This window comes from Topomyia yanbarensis, chromosome 1, assembly GCF_030247195.1.
Source record: "Topomyia yanbarensis strain Yona2022 chromosome 1, ASM3024719v1, whole genome shotgun sequence".
In the NCBI taxonomy this organism is placed as follows: Eukaryota; Metazoa; Arthropoda; class Insecta; order Diptera; family Culicidae; genus Topomyia; species Topomyia yanbarensis.
In genome coordinates, this window is record NC_080670.1 from 187,103,630 (window position 1) to 187,129,455 (window position 25,826).

General features: G+C 40.4%; 3 protein-coding genes across 11 annotated transcripts; 2 read left to right on the plus strand and 1 right to left on the minus strand.

The window, feature by feature from the left end:
- The first annotated feature begins 4,064 nt into the window (after window positions 1-4,064).
- LOC131676447 (uncharacterized) lies at window positions 4,065-6,770 on the plus strand. Of its 9 annotated transcripts, XM_058955514.1 has the most exons (4): window positions 4,253-4,662; window positions 4,721-4,744; window positions 4,824-4,918; window positions 5,127-6,062. In XM_058955514.1, the coding sequence occupies exons 1-4, from the start codon at window positions 4,602-4,604 to the stop codon at window positions 5,415-5,417; spliced, it is 471 nt and encodes a 156-aa protein (XP_058811497.1). In that variant the 5' UTR covers window positions 4,253-4,601; the 3' UTR covers window positions 5,418-6,062. The 9 variants fall into 9 exon arrangements, 3 of the variants coding, with proteins under 3 accessions (XP_058811497.1, XP_058811496.1, XP_058811498.1); XR_009303184.1 differs by lacking the exons at window positions 4,253-4,662; window positions 4,721-4,744 and adding an exon at window positions 4,065-4,107 and having other exon boundaries at window positions 5,124-6,062; XR_009303182.1 differs by lacking the exon at window positions 5,127-6,062 and adding an exon at window positions 6,663-6,770 and having other exon boundaries at window positions 4,253-4,673; window positions 4,721-4,918.
- A 1,020-nt stretch (window positions 6,771-7,790) lies between these two features.
- On the plus strand, window positions 7,791-9,054 carry LOC131676448 (putative nuclease HARBI1). The gene is made up of 4 exons (XM_058955516.1): window positions 7,791-7,971; window positions 8,039-8,474; window positions 8,529-8,673; window positions 8,731-9,054. Exons 1-4 carry the CDS (start codon window positions 7,859-7,861, stop codon window positions 8,988-8,990), a joined length of 954 nt encoding a protein of 317 aa, XP_058811499.1. The 5' UTR covers window positions 7,791-7,858; the 3' UTR covers window positions 8,991-9,054.
- Window positions 9,055-21,113: 12,059 nt separating this feature from the next.
- On the minus strand, window positions 21,114-21,894 carry LOC131676123 (uncharacterized). Its single transcript, XM_058955248.1, has 2 exons — window positions 21,748-21,894; window positions 21,114-21,692 (listed from the first exon to the last, which is right to left on the minus strand). The coding sequence occupies exons 1-2, from the start codon at window positions 21,892-21,894 to the stop codon at window positions 21,114-21,116; spliced, it is 726 nt and encodes a 241-aa protein (XP_058811231.1).
- Window positions 21,895-25,826: the final 3,932 nt, after the last annotated feature.

The window sequence follows — 25,826 nt, forward strand, 5'->3', positions numbered from 1 at the left end:
CCTGGTACACCATGGTCAAGGATCCTATCCTGGTGCACCAGGATAGGATAGGTCCGATTCTGTTGTACCAGAATTAAAGATTCGATCCTGTTGAACCAGAATCAAGAATGCGATCGTGGTGTATCTATCATGGTGTATCATAGTGATCCGATCCTGGTGTAGCAAAATCAAGGATCCGATTCTTGCGCCAGGATCAAGTATCCGATCCTGGTTCACCAGGATTATGTATCCGATCCTGATGCACCATGATCTAGCATACGATTCTGATGTACCAAAAGCAAGTATCCGATCATTTTGCACCAGGATCAAGGATCCGATTGTGGTCCTCCATGATCAAGGATCGGATCCTGTTGTACCAGAATCAAAGATCCGATCTTGGTGAACCAAGATCAAGGATCCGATCCTGGTGCAGCAGGATCAAGGTTTTGATCCTGGTGTACCAGGATCAAGGGTTCGATTCTGTTGTACCATGATCAAGGATCCGAACCTGGAGTACAAGTATCAAGGATACGATCCTGGTGTACCATGATCAAAGTTCCGATCCAGATGTGTCAGGATCAAGGATCCGATCTTAGTGTACCAGGATTAAGGATGCGATGCTGGTGTACCAGGATCAAGGGTCCTACTATTTCAGGTTCAAGGATCACCAGGAAAAGCCAGATCGCGATGTGATGGAGTGTTCGCTGAAATAACGGTAGAAAATCCAGTTTTGTGTGCTGCTTGGGAAGAATTCAACAGAATCTTATTGAATGGTTCAAGAGGCCTTTTAGGAGTCATGCATTTTAAAATCTCATTGCAAGTGTTCAAGGCGGCCCGAGAAGAAGTCACTGACAAACCCTGCTATGGACACACAACAACAGCTCGAATTGAAAAAAGTCCAATGTGTGAGGGAAATTTTATATCTTAACAAGACGTCTTCAGGTTCCACCACGACAATGCTTCCAATCACACGACCTCCTTCTTCGCTAACATCCTAATTCGGATGAAGACCGCCGTTGTGCCCCACTCCCATTACAGCCCTGACTTGGCTCCGGTTTACTTTATTTTGTCCCCCCGATTGAAGAAAGCTGAAGGAAATGCAGTGGAAGTCGGTGGATAATATCTAAGCTCATGGTACAAGGTTCCTTAAGGAAGTGTTCCAGGGTACGTCACAGGCGTGGTAGAATCGTCTCATCAAGTGTATTGACATAGGAGTACTTTTTGAAAAATTTCAACCATTTGTGCCAATAGGGTCAAAAAACCTATTTTTCCCAGAATATGCGTACTACTTTTATAAAGCATACTTATTTCTACACGAACACTTAGAACATATTGCAGTATTCGGTAATTTTTTCAACAGCTGAACGTTCGGTACTTACTTCGGTTAAGTGAGTTATTTACAGAGCGTTCGGTAATGCATTTTTCAACTCATTTGTCAAAAACTACCAACTAGTTCGGTAATTCCAGAAAATAGCTACCGGATCTTTTCGGTACTTTTAGTTTTCATTTAGAATTAAAAACGCATAAATTCAAAGGTTTTTCGGATTTTTGTTTAACATTAACTATCTTTGAAATTTCATCTTTTGTATTTCTTTATACTTTGGCCAGAATTCATGAATTTAAAATTATTGAACACAATTCACTATCATACAGTTTACGCGTGCATACATGATTTGTTGAAGTTGTGTCGAATGTTTAGACACCAATAATCTACTCAAATAACAGAAACTTATTTTTTTTTGCTGATTGTTGATGTGCTGGTGTGATTCAGCTACATATTCCCAGCAGTTAAAACATATTATCACGGCCTTGAAGAAAATAAGAAAGATAGAAACAATAATTGAGTACTTACGGAAACATTGGATGAGTTGCTTATTTTGCTCCTTCTGTTCTATTTCCGGCACTCACCCAATATAAAAACCGCAGCTACTAGCACTAAATAACAAAAACGAACGGAATCTACAAAACAATTTACAACTTTGCAAATGGCCGCGGTTTGACAGTTCATTTTCATGAATTCACCAAATTTCGGTAATTGAGCGTTAGTTTTACAATCCGTTTGGTTACTTTTTACCGTATTCGGGAATAATCTGGTTTTACCGTATGCATTGCAATTTTATTTACAGAATTTGGTAAAAGAGATTGTATCTAACAGACTGTTCGGTATTTTTTTACGAAACGTCTGTAAAATAAGTCATGGTTACCGAATCATCTGCTATTTTGTCTATTTACCAAAATATTCCGTCAAAAAATTTACCGAACTTCAAAATCAAATCTGAGTGTGGCAGCTTTGTTAAAGAATAGCGAACTACTATTATTAAACATTGTTGCTGACATGAAGATGAAAAGATCCACTCTTCGCAACGTAGGTTAGTAAAAAAAATTATTAACTAATGATTTTATCGAGGATTTTAGATTATCAAATAAGGTTCTTTTGATTCGATTAATTAAAAGGCAAGGGAGTATCACACGATTCCCTAGGAAATGGCTTTTTTTTCCTGAATCCCGGGAAGCTGATACCCGTCAGCTCTACCTCGGATTGAGCTGAAGAACTTCGTGTCGGAGGCCTTCTTTTGGTATTGACCTTGGCCTCTATTCTTCCTTCACGTACTTCGGGATTTTTTTGGTTGTCTGTGATTTCTGCTGTCTAGTCGCTACATGTGCTTTCGGTTTACCAAGAGGTCTTGGTGACGAGCAATTTCGCTACGTAATTTTTCCCTCTTTCGCCTGCTTCGTTGTTCGAATCTATTCCTGTTTTCCGACCAATGAAACCTTTGACCGGTTCACTTTACACGATTCTAGCTAATTCCTTGAAAAATAAGCTTTTAATATAGTTTGAAATGTTTTTCGCAAAAAAAATATCCGCACAGCCTTGCGATAATCTGATCAGAATCAGATGTCACAAATCCAAGTCCTCTTTTATGTCACTTTGTTTTGCATATACTGCAATAGGCTTACTGATTTATCCTACACTATTACTAGTGATTATTCAAAAAATTTAAAAAGCTGCCAAAAAATATCCGAACGTTTAGTCGCAAGGCTCAACCGCCGATTTATAACGAAGGCTTTATCAAATATCAGCTTCCAAATAAACTAGAAATCTGAAACCGGCCCTCTCATCAGTGTTCGTTACGCTTCACCCTCTAACTAAATACACAACGATGAACGATTTAGCTAAACCTACATACAAACATATTCGAAAAGGTTTCACCGGTAGTGCAGTATCACCTTACCATGCTCTCTCTTCTCTAGCTGATGCATGGATTTATGTTCCAACGCACGAAAAAATAACCTCCAACAGCTTTCAACCCTCATCTGCGTGCACCCTGGATGTTGTAGCGTGCCTATTCTATCGAAAACATAACGGACGGGACCAATTCAATACGATTTATCGCCAATTTACCTACACACTTTCTGGCCGCATGAAAACGAGAAGTTAGGAAATATATTTTCGACTGACCGTTTTACCTTGCGATCGTGTTTTGCGCTGAACAATAACCTGTGCGCAGTGATGGAGAATGGGGATGTTCAAATTAGAGTGCGATATGAGATTCAACTTCCAAAAACTACTATGGAGATCACGTTTAAAGCAAAAAAAATACATTCTTACCGAGAAGCGGGCATCCCTAACCATCAAACCACCCCTCACCTGAAAAAAACGCAGCCCGCAGATCACGGCCTGCTCCGATCCGATCGGCGTTGTTTGTTACCCACGACGGACGATGAGCAACTATTTGAAAAGGAATAAATCATCCCTGTTCTGTTGCAATGCAAGCAAGGTAGGGTGCAACCGTGATACGACAACGACGGTCGACGACGTCAACGACGATAACGGTGGTGGTGGTGGTGGTGGCGGCGGGTGAACGACTTTCGCCTCGCTCCCGCGTACAGTGTTGTATACCACCACACCACCGTACTAGATACGTACACCGGCGAGGTCTCTTTTTGTGAGGGATGATGGGATTTAAATTTTTACCGGTTTTAACGACCACGATGCTGATCGACGGTCGTCGAACGGGGTTGAGGGGGACAGGGAGCAAAAAATAGCAATACCGATCTACACAACAATGAGTATTCATTCAGATGTGGCAAATCAGGCATTCAGCGGCCAAGTCGACCTGACGCACGGTAGGTAGAAGTTGACGGTTTGGTTTTTAATCGGATGGTTCTGCTATGTGAGTGTGTGTGTGTGTGCGTATTTAAAAGGTAACCGTTGTGCACAATGCCAATAAATGTAAACTGTAGAAAGGACGCGCGCCGCCGACCCGAAGCCGACCGAACACACGGGGGAAGGTGCATCTAGTAGGCCGTGGTAGATGGAGGGTGAACAAACGAGTGAGATATTGGAAATTGATGGGATTGTTGGCTGGGATTTGTCTGCCAAATGCGATCAGTGCACGGTGTGAAAGGTATTGTCAGATTTTTTTGGTGTTGTGTTCGGATGACGGCAACGACGACGAGGGAGCATTTTCGAAATTATAACGCTTCCGATTCGCATTGTTCCGCTTCACGTGGATGTGTGTATGGGTAAGACAAATTGGTTTGTGTTCGCTTTTGTTCAAAAGAAGAGCACGTGCCACGTCCGTGTAGCGAATTGATTGCTCTTTGAGCTGCGTGATAATATGGGAAAAAAGGAATTCACTTTTCTCGTGAGACAAAGGTGTACTGAGATTGACTGTTGGTGTAGTATAAAGGTAATATTTTATTAAATCAGAACTGCACTAATCAATATTCATTTTAGCCTTAAAGGATTTTTTCTTACGGAGTAATTTTTGATGTTTTCTTCCCTGAACTTGAACTTCAGGTTCGGGTGGAGAAAATTGACTTAAGTCACTTTGTTCCAGCGTCAATTACCCTAGTCGACGAATTATTTACTGTCAGAAACCTACCCGAGTCAGATCACATGGAAGCTTCAAAACTGTTGTCAGTGATTTATAAGGTAAGTATCGCAAAATGGTAAATTTCGCAATTCCTGTTTCTTTTACGAATACAGTGTTCTATAAAATTAAAGTCAAAATGAAATCGTAAAAACAATCAATTCAATTCCCACAACTACACTCTCAACGAAAGGTTTTTTTTTGAAAAGTACCCTCACATCAAGAGGGATAGCTAATCGAAATTGATAAACACTACCCATATTTCAGTAGGCAACGGCACCGCTTCACTCACGATTCCGTATAGGATCACTCAAGCAGATGACGATACCGTCTTCCATTTCTTTTCTTACCGAATGTCACCGGTTTCGACTGCAGAGAACAAGAGCCGCACAATTTGTTGAATTCTTCTCTACTGGTGTGGACGATGTGGTGTATGCTGGATCAGCCACGGGAACGGCCTGCCTGCCTGCTGCTGCTTATGTTGCTGCGGGAAAATATGCTGCTGGTAGGAAGTACACTGCTGGTTCTGCAAGCATCCCGAAGTTGCCGCACGGAACGTGAGAGTGGAAGTTAATTAAATTCAATTAAAATCAATTTAGTACTAAATGAAGGTATACTCGTAATCATCAATAACCATTCCGGACAAAACGGAGACCGGGTTTCAAGAGAGAGAGAGAATCCCTTTTTCAGGCACATACACACAGTTTTCCCCCCGTTCACTAACGGGTGTTTGCCTAGGACGGATCATTGGCGGTCATTGGCACCGTCACTGCAGACACTCGGATGTGAAAACGGCGAACCTGACTGTTGAGTTAATTGGCAATGCGGGATCTTTCGTTTCGTAGTTGAATTGGCTGAACAGTGAAATCAGATATGAAACTTTGTTATTGAGAAGATCGGACACTCATGTTCGATTGAGTCTCCGATCTAACCAAACAAAGAATGTTGAGTGCCGAAAGAAATGACCTTAACGAATTATAGTGAGGAACACGTTACGTGTCTGGATTTGTGATTTAAATCGCCGAACGCTACATATTCACATATGTTTCCAAGCATTAGAGCAACGTGCTCATGGTGACAGTAACTTCTACTATTATGCCGAACTTTGCCGGCATTAACTGTATCCTGATGTGTTCAGTGTTAATGATTCCAAAAAAAACTATCTGACTGTAATAATAATAATTTTTAACACAAGATTTAGGACTGTTTATGGCTTAATATTTCTTTCCCAATAAATTAAAATATTTCGCTTCTGAACTAATGAATGCATATTCATTATTCGAACCTCGTTGTCAACGCCAGCAAATCTACGCATTTCATTTGAGCTTGTTTTCGTAAATAAGGAACATTCTTCAGGGGACCTTCTCTTGGATTCGGCAGAAAATCAAAGCAATATTGGAGAATTTTTTATGGAAAAATGAAGATATGCGAACTTCTACTTTTGATCTTTTATTCGTTATTTACCGATAATTAGAAAATAATTTATTTTCCAAAATTCAAAATGGCATTTTTCTCGAAACCATGTTTTTCTTCTAACGTCAAAAATAGGACTCAATTGATCTGATTTCCTTTATTTAAAAAATGTATGGAAGTATACACTTTTTATGTCTGACTTGTACCTAACGTTGGAATGAAAAATTATTTATTTATAACTTTTAAAAGAAAGTACAGGAAAAATAGAGCCAACTTTCACTTTTGGCTTTAATGTCTACGAAATTGTTTTTTTTTCATCAAAATTTATTGAAATTAGGTGTCAGTCAGAAAATTTTATCTATTTTAATAAATTATACCCATTTCTCATTTCAGTTAACTACGAGAGGCCCTGCACTTGACAAAGTAGGACTATATTTCGTGTGCGGAGGCCGACGGTATCTGCTTTTTGAAGACGCCTTTTTGAGTTTTTGAAAAAAACTCATTTTCCAATTATCGATCAATAACGAATAAAAGATCAAAGGAAGAAGTTCGTATGTCTTTTCATGTCAAATATTGCTAGATTTTCGGCCAAATCCTGAAGAAGATCCCTTTAATAATTTTCAGCAGTACGATTTACATCTGCATTCAGAACTTTTTTATGTTAGTAGATTAGTAGAAACCGGTATACTTTCGTCTGGTAAGCCATACCCATGTTCTATTCGTTGCTAACAAGACGTCTGAAATTAAATTTTTCTAGCCCTCGTACTTCAATTCTACCTAAGGTGATAAAAAACACACACACTCTTTAAAGCAAACAATCACCAACAGGGATTACCTACACGGTAATTATTTTAATCGAAATTCCATAGTTTAGATCTATATATCGCGACGGAGCAGGACTTTACATCACTACATTTGAAGTTTCTATTCCCATGTACTAGACGGCTACCGTGATTCATCAAGGCTCCGGTACATTATTTTTGCGTGCGAAATAAAGGAACTGTTTTGAACTATTACCGCTCAACACTACTGCCCATTGTTTGTGCTAGCTACTAGTGTTCTGTCAGCGACGAGTTGATTGATATCAACAACATCCAGTTGTTCATCCAGTAAAGATGATTTACTTTCCCCTGATTCGTCTTTTAATTTGTTGTATCTTCCACAATTCCTGTCTCTCCGATCACATTATTTACGTTCCCACTTTGTGCCGGGTTCGCATATCTTTAGCAAAAGACCCACCGGATAGTGAAATGGATGTTGAATAAGATTCATCATCAAGGGCTCCATTAAATTAAGTATTCCGAAAATCTTGAAAAACCTGACGAGACAATCAGCCCGATTCTCTATTCCGACGGATCCGTGTTTCGTTCGAAACTAATATTTCGTTCGACTTCGAAAGTGGTACTCTCTATTCCGTTCGTTTAGCATGTTTCGATCGATTCATTTTCGGGAGCACTGCAAATTTCGAACACGTTTGGAAATGTCAACAGGTTCTCATTTCGTTTCGTAAATAAACCAACCGCAACAGTGCCAAATTATTGTTTTGCATTAAAAATAGAGAATCAGGAGCAAAACTATCGATATTCTTGATGGATTCGTTATTGATACCGATTTTGGCAGCGCAAGAAGAAATCGGTTTACTTCGCCAACACCGGAGAAACCTCCGTTTATCATCCGATCCGATGGAACTTTCAGATGATGCGTAAGTATCCATTTATTTCTCAACTAAGTATTTTGATATATTTTGTCTACGGATTTCCTTTATACAGATTCATAAAAAGTTTTCGATTGAATAAGGAAGCTTTCCGGTACGTTTTGACTGAAATTCAAGACGAATTTACTTATGCTAGAAAAAGCAGTCTATCCGCAAAGGAGAAGTTGGCAGCGTGTTTCAGATTTTTTGCTGAAGGAAATTATCAGCATGGAGCGGGACGAGATTTTCATGTTTCGATTGCTCAACCAACATTTTCAAAAGTACTGGCTGATATGCTCGAAATATTGGAACGAAAACTTTGCCCAAAGTGGATATCCCTGGAAATGTCTCCAGAAGAACAGTGTCGTGCCAAACTGAATTTTTATCGGAAATCAGGGATTCCAGGAGTAATAATGTGCGTGGATGGGACACATATTCGAATCATTCCGCCTGCGCAAGATCGCAATTTGTTTTATAACCGGAAAGGTTTCTACAGCCTTAATGTTCTTGTTGTAAGTTGCGCTCCTATATACAACACACTTTTGAAAATATTTCCTTTTGAACAGGTATGTGATGATCAACAAAGGATTCGTTTTGTCGATCCGAGCTTCCAGGGATCTAACCACGACTCTCACATATGGCGAGTAAGCCCAGCTCGAGCCTATTTTGAGCAACAACATCGAAACGGTGAAGTTAATACAAAGATTCTAGGTGAGTTGAAATTGAAACCTCTATCAACTGACATCTACCTGTATATATCCTACACAGGTGATGCGGGCTATCCATCAGAACCATGGCTAGTAACGCCGTTTAGAGCTGCTGAAGAAGGAAGTGTAGAGAGCGACTTCAACCGTAGACATGCATTAGGCAGAAATATTGTCGAGAGAACTATTGGTGTTCTCAAGAATCGCTTTAGGTGTATCCTGGGCGCCAGGCAGCTCCATTATGCCCCAAAGAAAGCTGCGCAAATTATAAATGTCTGTTGTGCGTTGCACAATATATGTTTGGAGTTTGGTTGTTATCAGTAATTTTTATGAAATAAACCTTGTTGTTCTATTATATATAAAGTTGAGTAAAACGATCGTACTTGAGTATGTGGGAGAAATAAAAATCAGAATTCAATTTCGAGTAACTCTCTGGTTACCATTTGGGCCCATCTATGTATCTGAGTTAGGAATTGATCCACTGCTTTCCTTCCATTTCCCAGTAGATGACAAACCACCCGGTAAGTCCAATCCTGAATAGAGTCAGTATGGAACCTCGAATGCAACAACCGATTCCGAAATGGGTATAATTGGGCAGGAGACACTAAATCTAGATGTACCCATGAAATTCACATACTAGTTGTATTTGTATGCTTATTTGTGACAATAGCCTGTTAGCGTATTTACGTTATATCAGGTCAAGGAAATATTAGTGGATGTATTTAACCCATTATAACCCAGCTATGTTAAAGCTTTTGGCAATTTATAAAATACTTCGTGGGCCCTCATATTATGCCGAATTAAGTATGGGAAAAATAAAATATCCACTTTGGAACGTTTTGTTGCGAAAAAAACTATCGTATGAAATTTCATACGCTGGGCTGATAGGGTATCAAAAAATCATTAAATGAAAAATTCGGCTAAATTCTTTATATTCAGCATAACATCGAATAATATCTTCAACCTTGCGAGATCATTCATTTAGCAGCTTTTTTGAATGATTTTAATACTTCTCTCCTCTCTCGTGCCGTTTCGTCACATGATTGGTTCGTTTCACCAAACCATCTTTCCCTCAAACTTTGTAATTATTTTAAGAAAAAGAACATTTTCCAACGAGAATTTATATAAAAAATATTCTGGGTAGAACCAGGTATGATTTGCTACGTATTAAGCATTTGTTAGCCTTGAATGCACTGACTCAACGTTAAAATCAGCGAGAAAGTTGTGAATCCCCTCCTGGTCCTAAAGAGGATATTATTTTGCCTTAGGAAAAAAGATATCGGTTCAGCCTAGCGTATGAAATTTCATACGTTGCACTACCAGCAGAATTTTCGCAATTGTTTCACCAATTTCTTCCATTTTTTCGCACTGAGCCACATCTTTCACACCTCTCATGGCCATTCGTTTACAATCCGAAACAAGAATTAGTGATTTAGAAGAGAAAATTAATAATATGTATTGTTCACATTTTGGTTTGAATTTAGTCCAACTTTGTCATTAGAAAACACAATGGAATTTTATAAAAAAAGATTATTGAGCATACACAATTTAAACTATAGAGTATTAATTGACGTTCACAGAAGACCAGAAGTTTTAAAAAGCCTGTATTGTATAACAAGTATGATCCTGAAATGTGTTGTTTTTGCGTATGAAATTTCATACGCTAGGACATAATGGGTTAATGGTTTACATTGTGTGATTACAAGGAATCAGTAGCAACTGGCTCAAATGGCACGTTCCCCATGTTGATCGGAGATTTGTCATGATTTGTCCTTTCATCATTTCCCTGATGGGAAGGATTGGGGAAGGTAAGGTAAGGGGTAAGGAAAATAGCGACACAGAACAATTAAAACGGAGCATTCTGCACCCCCGGAAAGGTGCTGAACGATCTGCAGTTGCTACAATAGTAGGAATAAAACTTCCAACCCCCGCAGGGATTTAAAATTTTTATGTAAACAGTGGGCGGAATATCAACACCCCCGAGGGCATATTGAGTTAACAGAACGACAACACCCCCGAAGAGACATTGTCATTCAAATACGGCTTAAACTATAGCTCAATACCACACTGGGTTAGGAACAATACCATATCCTTGAGTTTCAGCTCTCTGTACATAGGTTTATCTATGTATGGAGAACCACAAATCTTTGATTGAACTGTCAATTGAACTTCTCCCTTCTGCCACCAAACAAGACACCCCTATACCAGTATTGGTATAACAATTGTTGTGTACATCCACTGAATATACTTGGGTTTGAGTCCCCAAGATTTGCCGAAAGCCCGTCTACATTGGCCGAAGGCCATGCAAGCTTACTTGATTCTGAAATCGATGTGAGCTGTCCAGTTAAGTTTTGAGTCAAGAATTGCCCTTGATCTGCTACAACAACTTCAGAGTTAAAGACGGACGAGCTCTGGTTGTAATCCTTCGTTGCGTGAAAAGTACCATTGATATTTAATTTGAATTAAGTGATAGTCCAACATGACACCATTGCTCAAGGCTTGTTGCATCATATCAAAAAGTGTGTTAATGCAAATACCGGTGAACACTATATGATAATCATCTGCGAAACCCAAGCTCAATAAGTTTCCTCAACAAGCCATCGGCGACAAAGTTCCTTAAAAGTGGCGACACGCTCCACCTTGAGGACATCCGCAGACACTCAGTTTCCTTATCTCTAGTGTCTTAAGGGGTTGTATATGTTGAGATGCAGGAAAAAAAAGGAAAAGTTTGAATTTTTGTTAAGGGATGTAACCATATTTTTATAAAATACTTGTTATACGTCTAGCGTCGTACAATGGTCAATTTTCAAAATCCACTTGAGAACATAAAAATATTAATAATTGTCCAAGTTACAGCAATTTCTGCAAAACGAGTTTTTTTAAAAGAGGTTTGCTGTGACTACGATTCCAGTCCAACAGCTCAAAAAAAAAGAAAGAATAAAACTAAAACAAATTCATTAGTATATGTACCTGTGGCATCGTTGAAGGATTGATTAAAAAAAAATTCTTCAAAAGCAATGAAATTGAAAGACGGATAGGTATTCTAAAGCCAATCAGCTATAAACTTAGAACGGAAAACTAGGACTAGGCAGGCGCATATGGACATGATCGAAAGGAAATGTGAAGAATCGTTTGCCAGGCGGAGTTGGGCGTTGCACCCAAGTCTACCGCATGATTTTTGATAGAAAATAGCTCATCATCATGTTTTACCGCCGACGGCCGTTCCAAGTTTATAACTGATTCGCTCTTGAATACCTATCCGTCTTTCAATTTCATTACATTCGTTTATCTTAGTCTTAAATTTGCAGAAAACAGCCAACAAAATCGATACAGTAGAACCTTGCGGCAATTAAAACATAGTAACAAAGACATTTTTGGGATACACGATTTCGAGATAATCGCGTTTAAAATTTCAAGTATAAGCCACACCTCCGTAAGGGAGCCAGATTGAAAACGCTATAACTTTGCGTCCACTGCTCCGGTCTCTATAAACATTTGAGATAACATTCTTAAGAACCTAAACTTTACGATAGAAGAATAAATATTTTTTTGAGTTTTTGACCTCAACATATATAACCCCTTAACGATGGGCACAGACGTCGGTTGCTAAACATTGCGTGGTATATGGAGGTACTCCATGACCATGTGCTGCTTCCAAAATGGATTCGAAAGACACGTTGTTAAAAGCACCTTCAATATCGATGTAAACTCTGGAGAAAATTTTGAATAGGACGTAACAATTAGAGATTCACTTTGGGGTCTTTCTCTACTATTCATTACTCGGTCGTTTCAACATTTAGTACTCAACTCCTTGCATAATATTCTAGCAATAACCATCGGCTTTCGATATGTACTGGAAAATTAGTGCAAAGTTAACACTGACGTCGTGACGTCGTAATGAACGAAAGAGAAAGTAAACAAAGAGAGGCTCTCAATGTTACTTACGTCCTAATCTAAATTTTGCCACATGTCCTCCAAAATTGTTTTAAATGCCTACACCCAGGCAAAACGTATAACGAAATTCATAAGATATATCTTATGATGCATAGAAAAGTAACAAAACTATGTTTTCATAAGATTAACATGAAAAACATACGGCTTTTATGATTATCTTATTACTTTATAAGGTATTGCATATGCCAGTCATTTGAATTTCATACGAGCATCTTATGATTCTCATAAACATATGAGAAATATATAATATTGTCTCATGATAAATCAAAGATGCCTTATGGAACATGAAATCATAGCAAACCGATTTGACAAAATAAATGCCGTTTCATAAGATAATCTTATGATTTTCATACGTGCTACTTGTGGCTAAAAAGTATACGATATTCCTATGAAATTCGCTGTATTTTTTGCCTGAGTGTGCGATCATCTTGCAAAGCTCAATAGATTTTTTTTGACATGTCGCATGGTGATGGTTTGCGATAAGATAAAAGTGACCCTTTGGGACCATATTCGGAATTCACCGAAACTGACCACCGCGGTCAAATGGCCTCGAAACTTGTTTTAAATACTTTCGTCCATCTTGTGAAGCTCATTAGATGTTTTTCGATACGTCTGAAGATGAAGATTTGCGATTTCGTACGACCATTTAGGACCATATTCCGGATTCACCGGAATTGACCACCGCGGCTAAATGGCCCCCAAACTTGCTTTGAATGCTTTCAAATATCTTGTGAATCATAACCCTCCGAGCTCTCGATCGAAGCAGTTCGTTTTCTGGTGCTGTGCATAAAGTGAACAAGAATAAATTGTCAGTGAAGGTCAACCATTGTTCGAGGCAGTCTTTGTTCGCCGGTGCCCAGGCTGGTGAAGTGAATACCAGAATAGCCGGAATCGCCGCTATATAAGCTAAGTATTTTTTTTTCTTTCATTTCCCTTTCCCCGATCGGTCTCTACTTCTGCCCTTTCCCCTGAATATAAGTTTCATCTCTCGTTTACACCACGTGTTATCCTCGTGCCTAAATGGCCGAGGGCGAAGTAACATTGGATGGGAATGATATTCCCATGGATATACCGGATAAACCCGAAATTACTCCCTCCCCTGATTCCCCCAGTCCTCCCCGTATTAAAACATACCCAGCCAGTTCGACTGGACCCTGGGTGGTGTATTTCCGGCCCAACACGAAATCGCCCAATATTCTAGAAATCTCACGGGAGCTGACTGCCAACTACCCGTCCGTGGCTCAGATAACACGTGTTCGAGCTAATAAGATACGCGTTATAGTAAATGACCTCGACCAGGCAAACCAGATTGCTCGCAGCGAACGTTTTACGAAGCAATTCAAAGTGTATGTGCCTTGTAGAGTTGTGGAGATCGATGGGGTCGTCGCCGAACCGGGTCTAAAGTGCGAAGACCTGTTGAAGTACGGGGTTGGCTGCTTTAAGGACCCTTCACTTCAAAAGGTGAAAATTCTGGAATGCAAGCAATTGTATTCCGCAAAAACTGAAGATGATAAGACAACTTATTCTCCGTCAGACTCGATTCGGGTGACTTTCTCCGGATCTGCTCTTCCCAACTATGTCCTCCTGGATAAGGTTCGCCTACCTGTTCGCCTATTTGTACCGCGGGTAATGAACTGCAGCAATTGCAAGCAACTGGGCCACACAGCCACTTATTGTGGCAATAAAAAACGGTGCGGCAAATGCGAGGGAGAGCATGAGGATGACGCTTGCGGTGGAGAAACTGAGAAGTGTATTTACTGCGGGGGCCCTCCGCATGCTCTTAAGTCATGCCCGGCGTACAAGCAGCGCGGGGATAAAATTAAGCGCTCCCTTAAGGATCGCTCGAGGCACTCTTATGCAGAAATGCTAAAGAATGCTTCGCCATCTGTCCCTTCCGAAAATTCCTTTGCTCTTTTGGCTGGCGTTGAGCAAGAATCTGACGACCCACAAGAGGGAACATCATTGGTTAACCCAGGGGAATCCAGGAAGAGGAGAAATCTAGCCTCCCCTACATTGCCTCGTAAGGGTGCCAAGGTGTCGTCCACTCAGAGTGCGCCAACCGCAATCAATAAATCCAACGGAAGTGATGCACAAAAGCCGAAGCAATTTGCTCCAGGACTTGGAAATATTAATTCTAACAAGGAGTACCCACCACTTCCAGGGACACCAAAAACCCCAAGTGTCCCCTTTTTTCAAACAGATACTCAGTCCAGTAGCGGACTAATGAAATTTTCTGACATAGTGGACTTAATTTTCACAGCTTTCAATGTTACTGATCCTCTTAAAAGCATTCTGATACATTTTCTCCCTATGGTGCAAACATTTTTGAAACAGTTGACTGCTAAATGGCCCCTCCTTGCAGCGATCGTATCCTTCGATGGCTAAGTCATCGAACGAGGTCACCGATTCGATCACTGTTCTACAGTGGAACAGCAGAAGTATCCTCCCGAAAATCGATTCCTTTAAATTTTTACTAAATAGTCTAAAATGTGATGCTTTCGCATTATGTGAAACTTGGTTAACTTCCGATATAAATCTCAACTTCCACGACTTTAATATAATTCGTCTGGATCGAGAAAACCCCTATGGAGGAGTACTTTTGGGGATCAAAAAGTGCTATTCTTTCAACCGAATTAACCTCCCTTCGACACCAGGCATTGAAATTGTCGCTTGTCAAGTTTTAATCAAAGGTAAAGACCTTTGCATTGCTTCCATCTACATTCCTCCTAGAGCCTCGGTAGGGCACCGAACGCTTTGTAATATCACGGAATCCTTACCGGCACCGCGGCTAGTTCTGGGAGACTTTAACTCGCACGGTACGGTATGGGGCTGTCTTCATGATGATAATAGATCAACATTAATCTAAGATCTTTGCGATAATTTCAACATGACCATCTTAAACACGGGAGAAATGACGCGGATTCCTACACCACCAGCACGCGCAAGCGCGTTGGATTTATCGCTTTGCTCGACATCGCTACAGTTAGATTGCATGTGGAAGGTGATCCCTGATCCCCACGGTAGCGATCATTTGCCTATCGTGATTTCAATTGCTAACGGTTCAAGACCATCGGAAACAATCAATGTCTCGTATGACCTCACACGGAACATTGATTGGAAGAGTTACGCGACCGCGATATCCGTTAAAATCGAATCCACTCAAGAACTTCCTCCGGAGGAAGAGTACAGGTTTTTGGCTGGCTTGATTCTCGACAGTGCGAATCAAGCTCAGACTAAACCAGTACCCAGCGCGAATACCCATGGACGGTCTCCCACCCCGTGGTGGGATAAAGAGTGCTCAGAGCTGTACGCGGAAAAGTCCACTGCATATAAGGCCTTCCGGGAAGACGGGTTACCCGCTAGCTATCTACAGTACGCGTCGTTAGAAAGGCGAATGAAGAGTCTAATGAAAGCCAAAAAACGTAGTTATTGGCGCCGGTTCGTCGACGGGTTAACGAGAGAAACAGCGATGAGCACTCTTTGGGGTACGGCTCGACGTATGCGTAACCGTAATAGTACCAACGAGAACGTGGAATATTCAAACCGTTGGATATTTGCTTTCGCCAAGAAGATCTGTCCGGACTCTGTCCCGGTACAGAAAACGTACCGCGCCGCGTCTCCTCACGATACCGCGAACGAAACACCGTTTTCGATGGTGGAGTTCTCACTTGCTCTCTTATCATGCAACAATAACGCCCCAGGGTTAGACAGAATCAAATTCAACTTGCTGAAGAATCTACCTGACACTGCAAAAAGGCGCTTGTTGAATTTATTTAACAAGTTTCTTGGGGGCAACATTGTCCCTCATGACTGGAGGCAAGTGAAGGTCATCGCCATCCAAAAACCAGGAAAACCAGCCTCCGACCACAACTCATATCGGCCGATTGCAATGCTGTCCTGTATTCGGAAGTTGTTCGAGAAAATGATCTTGTTTCGCCTCGACAATTGGGTTGAAGCAAATGGCTTACTGTCAGATACACAATTTGGCTTCCGCAAAGGCAAAGGGACGAACGATTGCCTTGCGTTGCTTTCTACAGAAATCCAAATGGCCTATGCTAACAAAGAGCAGATGGCATCAGTCTTCTTGGATATTAAGGGGGCTTTTGACTCAGTTTCTATCAACATTCTGTCAGAGAAGCTGCACCAGCATGGTCTTTCGCCAATTTTAAATAACTTTTTGCTGAACCTGTTGTCTGAAAAGCACATGCACTTTTCGCATGGCGATTTAACAACATCGCGATTTAGCTACATGGGTCTTCCCCAGGGCTCATGTCTAAGTCCCCTGCTCTACAATTTCTACGTGAATGACATTGACGATTGTCTTGCCAATTCATGCACGCTAAGGCAACTTGCAGACGACGGCGTGGTCTCTGTTACAGGGCCCAAAGCTGCCGATTTGCAAGGACCATTACAAAATACCTTGGACAATTTGTCTGCTTGGGCTCTTCAGCTGGGTATTGAGTTCTCCACGGAGAAAACTGAGTTGGTTGTTTTTTCTAGGAAGCATGAGCCGGCGCAACTCCAGCTTCTATTAATGGGTGCAACGATCAACCAGGTTTTCACATTTAAATATCTCGGGGTCTGGTTCGACTCTAAAGGTACCTGGGGATGTCACATTAGGTATCTGAAACAGAAATGCCAACAAAGGATCAATTTTCTCCGAACAATAACTGGAACATGGTGGGGTGCTCACCCAGGAGACCTGATCAGGTTGTACCAAACAACGATATTGTCGGTGATGGAGTACGGGTGTTTCTGTTTCCGCTCCGCTGCGAACATACACTTCATCAAACTGGAGAGAATCCAGTATCGTTGCTTGCGCATTGCCTTGGGTTGCATGCACTCGACCCATACGATGAGTCTCGAAGTGCTGGCGGGCGTTCTTCCGCTAAAAAATCGATTTTGGGAACTCTCATATCGATTGCTCATCCGATGCGACATTCTGAACCCGTTGGTGATTGAAAACTTCGAGAGGCTCGTCGAGCTTAATTCTCAAACCCGATTTATGGCCTTGTACTTCGACTACATGGCACAGAGCATTAATCCTTCTTCATATACTCCCAGCCGTGTTCGTTTCCTAGATACTTCTGATTCTACTGTATTCTTCGACACATCCATGAAGGAAGAGATTCGTGGAATCCCGGACCATATACGCCCGCAAGTGATCCCCAATATATTTTATAATAAATTCCGAGAAGTCGACTGTGACAAAATGTTCTACACTGACGGATCAAATCTCGATGGGTCCACTGGCTTCGGTATCTTCAACAATACTATCACCGCTTCATTCAAGCTCAATGATCCCGCTTCAGTTTACGTCGCAGAGTTAGCTGCAATTCAGTACGCCCTTGGGATCATCGACACTCTGCCCACAGATCACTACTTCATCGTTTCGGACAGCCTCAGCTCTATCGAGGCTCTTCGTGCGGTGAAGCCTAAAAAGCAATTCCCGTATTTTCTGGGGAAGATACAGGAGTCCTTGTGTACGTTATCTGAAAAATCTTATCAGATTACCTTTGTTTGGGTCCCCTCTCATTGTTCTATCCCGGGCAATGAAAAGGCCGACTCATTAGCAAAGGCGGGCGCATTAAATGGTGACATATACGAAAGACCAATCTGCTTCAAAGAATTTTTTAGTATTTGTCGTCAGAGGACACTCAACAGTTGGCAAACCTCGTGGAGCAATGGTGAACTTGGACGATGGCTACATTCCATTATCCCAAAGGTATCAACGAAGCCTTGGTTCAGGGGGATGGATGTGGGTCGGGATTTTATTCGTGTAATGTCCCGACTTATGTCCAACCACTACACCTTGGATGCGCATCTGCGGCGTATTGGGCTTGCGGAGAGTAGTCTGTGCGCTTGTGACGAGGGCTATCACGACATCGAGCACGTTGTCTGGGTATGCGCCGGGTACTTGGACGCCAGGTCTCAGTTAAAGGATTCCCTTCGGGCCCGAGGTAGACCACCCAATGTCCCAGTCCGAGATATACTGGCAAATCGTGATTTCCCCTATATGTCCCTTATTTATACTTTCATAAAAACGACAAATATCCCAATTTAGCCCCTCTCTTTTTATTTCTCGTTTTAGAAGCTTTCTCTTGCCTTGTGGGACCGATCAGCTCCAGACTGCAACTATGTAACCGCCGTCGCACTTACCACTACGGAAACTGAAGCGAGAGCGACTCAAGGTCCGATGACTTTTGAAGGATTCCCCGCGGGTCCGAAGAATACCATCCGCTAATCCGACCTACTAGACTGAGGCGGTAATCTTTCGCTGATCTCCCGTTTGAGCGAAAGTTGCAAGTTTTGCTCTTCTCTCCTGGTCACCATCTACGCTTTCTCTCCCCTGTCCTTGATACAACTGCTTCTACAGCCCCCCTCTGAATATCTTGACCAAGCATAAATCTGCGCTAAAAAAGTTCAAATTTGTATTCTGTATTCCTAGTTTTAAGATAGTTGTAATTTTACCTCTTTGTTAAAACTATTGTCCCCCATCTTGTAAATAGAATTGTATCCCTAGTCTTAAAACACCTGCGAATTTTCTCATAAATATTTGTTCCCCCTTTTGTGTACCAAACTATATTGTTAGTTTTAAGATAACTGTAAATATTTCCTAAAAATTATTACTATTGAATTCCTTGTTTTAAAATTTTTTCATAAAAAAATCTTTCGCCCCCTCTCTTGTATATAGAATCTTATTTCTAGTCTTAAGATAGCTGTAAAATTTTTCTTTTTTAAAAAAATATTTCAACATTGTAACCTCCTAGTTTTAAAATATACAAAATGTAAAAACAAAAGAATTTGGCACCGCCAAGCTAACGCATTTGTGCCTATCAAATAAACGAAATGAATAAAAAAAAAAAAATATCTTGTGAAGGTCTTTAGATGTTTTTTTATATGTCGCATGATGAAGGTATGCGATTTCGTAAAAGTGACCCTCTGGGACTAGATTCCGGATACACCGGAATTGACCATCGCGGCCAAATGGCCTCCAAACTTGTTTCGAATGCCTTCAATTATCTTGTGAGGCTCAGTAGATGTTTTTTGATATGTCGCGTGATGATGGTTTGCGATTTGATCAAAGTGACCCTTTGGGACCATATTCTGGATTCACTGGAAATGGCATTCGTGGTCAAATGGCATCCTAAAATGTTTTGAATGCTTTCAAATATCTTGCTAAGCTCAGTAGATGTTTTTTTATATGTCCCATGATGAAGGTTTGCGATGTGATGAAAGTGATCCCCGGGACCATATTCCGGATTCATTGGTGAACCGGTCAAGTTTCCTCGTAGTTTGAAAATGGTTGGAATGATTCTTAGACTATCTACTGCCACCTACACTGTTTTTGTCATTTTTGGAGTCATTTTCTCTGTGGATCCAATGAGCAATGAGCATTCATTATTGGCCTTTTGTTATCGGTTCCAGGGTCTTCGGGGAATATTGGCCAAACCTCAAATTACTTTATTACGTTCTTTAGTAAATCCTACAAGTTTTAAAACAGTTTAAGGTTAGCCCCATAGAAAATTTCTATGTTATTAATGAAAAACCCCAAATGTCAAATGTTTGGAAAAGGAAAGTCGCTTTGGTTTGGTCAAAATTTATCAACCGCTATGATTTCGTTGCCGTTCCGCTTCCGTCGCCAGTGCATTTTGGCATTTAATTCACAATACAATATAAATCTCTGGATATGTTCCGATGTATGCATACATACAAATACATACATAATCTACGGACAACAATGTCCAGAAACTGCTGAGGAAAGATCCTACAAAGAGAAATGCCAACACCCACCAACTCAACAGCTAATACTATTAGTAAGGAAGCTACTAGCAATGACGGAGGATTCACGCTCGTGACCCGAAAGGGAAAGAAATTAGGAAGAACATCTGATCGCGAACATCATAACTACAATGATATGTGCGACGGTGACAGATATATGAATGACCCCCAAGATACAGTTCGCGTGGGCGTGAATGCGAATATTTCCCCGATGCGAAAAAAGATCTATGCTAGATCTGATAAGGCAACCTATAAAGTCGTGCAAGTCGCATTGGTTTGGATGTGTTATTGTCCTAAAAGGAAACAAACTAAAAAAATTTTTTTTTTTTTTTCAATAGTTTCGGGCCTAACAATTGGAAAAGGACTGAGATATTAACTCACGGTACTAATCTGTACCAAAATATGCCTTAACTCGAACACCCCTAAAGATCCCTATTGTCCTATACAACAAAAATAACCAAATAGAAGCTAACGTTCCTCATCTTAGTATCACTGCTGGCGGAATCCTCAACAAATTCTTATGCCCAATTTAGTCGAAAAAGAACCGATTGTTTGATCTCTTTCAAAAAATATATTTAGAATGAATATAAGTTTTGCGAAGTTTTGTCCAGATATCCTTAATTTTTCCAGAATTAATTTCTGTCGAACTAAAGGGAAAGAAAATAAGATAGCAAGCATTTTATTGCGTTTATTTAAGATATCAACATATTATTAATTTGCTTCCGAAACATAAGCTATTTGCATTTCTAGAATTCTTCTCTTCAGTTCAAGCTTCTCTGAGGTAAGCCTTTCCATCTCCTTGTTGTGACGCTGTTGTTCATGTGATTGTTGCTTAAGAGTCGCATCAATGGATATCAACGCTTTCGCTGATTGGCGCTGGTAATGTATCAGATCATCCAACTTTTTGTTTGAGGAACTCATAACTGATTTGACATCTGCGTGAAATTGTTGTTGTTGCTTGACCTGCAATTCTAGTAATTTGCCAGTAGTTTGTCTAGGCCGTCTAGACTGGGAATGCTGAGAAAGACCAGTCTCATTAATTCCACTTATGGATTCCTCGGAACAGCCACTGTTAATGTCAACATTCTCTTTGTCGTACGCCTTTGGAGCACCTTGCGAGGAACTACCTGCTATTCCATCCACCGTTGCTGTTAATCCGGTTAGCTGCACAGCCTGTTCCTCCAGCTCAGATAAATGGATCAACTTGTTGGGTCCTCCACCGGTCGCATTTAGCTCCCTTTTATTATGAGACAGTTTATGTTTCAATGCTGATTTATAGTCAGCCCACACCTATATAAAAAAGGTATTACCGTTGTGTTTTCGGATCAATTTTAGCAACAATTACCTTTTTCCATCCAGTGTCGTCGCGGCTGGGCGGTCCCAAGCTGTTAAGTTCGGCTCCCAGATCGTCCCAAAAGGATACGGAACTCGCGGAGTTTCCACGAACAAAACCCTTTGCAATATCAGGTTTTGCATCCAGTAATTGCACCATCCTCTCGAATTGTTTTTTGTGGTTGTCCTGTTCGTATGTTTTTCCCTGTAATTGTAGACAAACGTTATGTTGAGCGGAAAAAATAAATGATAATAATTCAACTTACATCTTTACATTCACTGTTCCTTGACCAGTGTGAACGAAGAGAACCGGACTACAGCTAAGATTTCGATTATGCAAATCACACGAATCCGCAATAAAAGTTTGTCGGATAAAATTGACAGCAACCAGTCTCTCGAACGAAAACAGGAATGGGTCTGGTGGTCGAACGTATGATGTTCGAAAAATTACCAGCTCGAACGGATGATTTTCGGATTTCAAAATAACTCGAACGAAATGTAGGATGCAATTTAACTACTCGATCGAAATATTTCGATTCGTTCGGAATACAGAATCGGGGTGAATATTCGACCGTGACCGAAGTTTCAAGAGTTCATCCGAATAAGTTCAGGATTGTGGTTTTCTATCTAAAGCAGGCAAATGGCATTGCTGGCGATAAGTGTTTCGCGAAAGACTATCGCGTCTACGTGTCTGCTTACAAAGTGTAGATCGATGGAGTAGTGATAGATTCGAGTTCAACATGCTGAGGTTGGGATTGACTGTTTCAAGGACCACCTACTCCAGTCAGTGAAATATTTGAATATTAAAAAATTGCATTCAGAACCTGTCTCACAGAATGGGACAAAATCAAATACTCATTCAGTCTCGTATCGGGCAACTTTCGCCGGGTCTGCTTTGCCAAATTTTGTCCTCTTCGAAAAACTTCGTCTGTCTGTCTGTTTGCAGCTGTGTCGAGTCTCAGAGTTTACATTACTGGGGGGCCTTCTATACACCTACGTTTCTAAATTTTGAATAGGGAAAATGTATGCATTCAACTGTTTAGATCAAACGTACTGTTACTGTTACTGTTGAGCAGATTCTTATTGTGCTAGTATATAGTGCTTCCTTATAAATGAAAGAGTTCAAGGAACAAAAGCCAAACATAAGTATATCTGCGATTGGTTTTAAAGGCTTCGCTACCTGTCCATCAATAATTGGCCAAAATTTAACTAAAACCTGAGAATGTTCGAAAAGTAATTACATACATTTTCATTCCTTACATCCGATTCACTTCACTACTGTACGGTTTGGCACTGAACCTTCTCTCCCAACCTAAACGTCTTCAACCTTATTGAGTTTAGGGCAATGGTAGGGCCAACTTGTTTAGCCACTTTCGACCACATTCTTGACGATTGTCGAATGTTTGCCTTTATGATCGTCCAAAATCCCACGTATTGGGAGGGTTTTACCTCTCATAGTACTAATACTAATTTATTGATTTTATACAAATCGAAGACTGTCCGGGCACAGTGGGAGAATAACAAATCAATTCAAAACTTCGTGAAACCTTCCACGTCTTCCATCTTGTTATTCAACGGGCTGATCGCAGTAAATCTGATAAAATTAACTATGAAGAGCTACATCACGTAACTGACACTATTCCTCATCGGTCCAGAGACCTTTGAAGGCAGTTATCAATTGATTAAGCTACATAGATATGATTAAGGTTTGATTCAGTTTGACACAACCGCAGATAACTTGCCAGATAGGCGAATTTCGACAGCTCCTTGTTCCGTGGTAGTAAAATCAGTAAAAGTTGCCATAGTTTAGAGTTTTTCAATTAGCGAGTATCCCGGTATACTGTCAGCCTGTTTAAGGTTTTTTACGAACAAAAAACGTGATTATAGGTACGCTATGCCAAATCGTGTATTCGCACCTCGATTGTATCTTCGCCTATATATATACAGATACTGACACAGTGCTGCATTTTGTTTCACGTCTATTACTATGTTCACACTACAGAGTTAAAACACGTTATAATAATTGGCAACAAGAAAAATGTCATCAAGACAGCGTTTAAACACGTTTTAGCTCGTAGTGTGAACGTAGTATATGTCTCATGTGGTAAAACTGAAAAAAAACATTTATGTTATTAAACGATACCCCAAAATTAAGTCAAAAGTGATTTAATATCTAATTATTTGAAAAATTTTCATTGCCGTGTAGATATCACATTAAGGTTACCGGTATTTTGATGAACAATCTGGTAGACCATGCACGTATCTGGCGAAATCTGTCATTTCCCCATATTCTCAAATTTTACTTCCAGTCTACTCTCTCATAGCTCAATCACGAAAAATCAGCTTAACAGTCCTTTTTGCAGCACGTTTTAAACTAATCTGTCGATTATCAGTGATAAGTTTGTGATTTAATGTCTATTTCCGCCTGGTGAATCCGGCAGCCCTAATTATAAGACACACATACACAGCCGTGAGAATAGTATCTTTGTAATGGATCTCATTGTGTTACCGACCAACCTTTCACAATTGCTTCGTTAAACACTCAAGGCCGATCGATCTAATACACTTCACGAAAATGCTAAGCAACGCTCCTCAGTCCCATTGCAGAAGTTGAACTGCCTCGAAGTTGACCTCTTCCAAATTCTCTGAAGAACGTAACATTGACTAGTCTCTCTTCCGGCATTCGTGCTACATATCCAGCCAACTGCAGTTTTCCATTTTTACCTCGAAAACAAAACTCGTCGGACTGCTTTGTTCTCTACCGGCTATCATTCACTTTGGCTTATAAAAGTTAATATTCAGTCCGATACGCGATGTGAGCTGTGAAAAGAATGGGACGTTTCGTTGTAATCCACAAAAAGATGGAGAGTTTGCATACCTATACCTCTCTCGCGAGTTGTGCATGCAATGTCAATTCAATATTAATTCGTCAAAAGGGCGAAAGTGTTTTTTGTAAAAAAAATTGTTTCGCTCATTAGTCTGCTGCAGAGTAGAATTTCATGAAAAATATGCGTTAATGTAAATTTTTACCCTTCGTAGAAGTAATTTCAATTGTTTTCTGCTTTGAAATTATAGTAAATTAAGAGAAATCATCAAAATAAAAGTTTGTTTACAAATCTTATTCGCCCTTTTGCAAATTTAGTATGGAATTCTTTCCGACTTCGGAGAGTAACGATCCCAGTGAAAGTGAGCATCCTCTCCTTTCCCATTAACCTTCATAAACCTAGGGATTTATCCTCTCACCATGCGAACATCAGGAAACTTTTCGCTACTTTTCGATCCTAGTACCAAGTTACCCAGTGTTGCAACCGTAAAAAGTAAACCTTCCTACACTGTCGCAAGCACTCACATTCGACTCTCTTTCCGTGTAAGTTCTCACACTGAGACACCAACATATAATTGAATACTTTACGGTGACGTCACAAATGAACTGAGTGTTCATTTCTCACAGTTCGCTTGTACAGTTTACATGGACTTAGAAAAATTCTTTACGATTTGCTTTGAGCGTAAACAAGCGAGTCGGTGCCTATCAACGTGGCTTCCACATATCTTCACCTTAACCTTACTTTTTTCATATTTCAGTAGTTCACTAGTACTATTTACATGGATTCGATTTTTTATCGACTATTCGTTTTGCTAAAAGCAAATCGCAAAAATTTTGTTCTAGTTCATGTTACCCGTACTGGTGAACTGTCAAGCATGAACATTAGCCTGTGCACGTTGACGCAAGTCGACATAAAATGACTTTTACTGTGAGCCATGTTCATCAGCCTAATGGCAGTGTTGGTAAACACGGCTCACAGTAAATGACATTTTATGTCGACTTTTCAGTCGACTTCGTCAGCGTGCGTGCTAATTCGGGTTCATTTAACAGTGCTACCCTACAGTTAAAATAGATTTTTTTTACTGTGTGCAACCACGAAATCAGCTTTCAAAAATTGTTTGAAGTGAAGCATTAGTCGTGATTGTTTGCGTACGCATATTCAAGTAATCAAACATATTCCATGTTATGATTAAAAAAAACTTCTGCTTGCCATCATCGTCTACGGAAAAACTCAAAAAACTCAGTAAGCTTTGAATGGAAGTGACGTT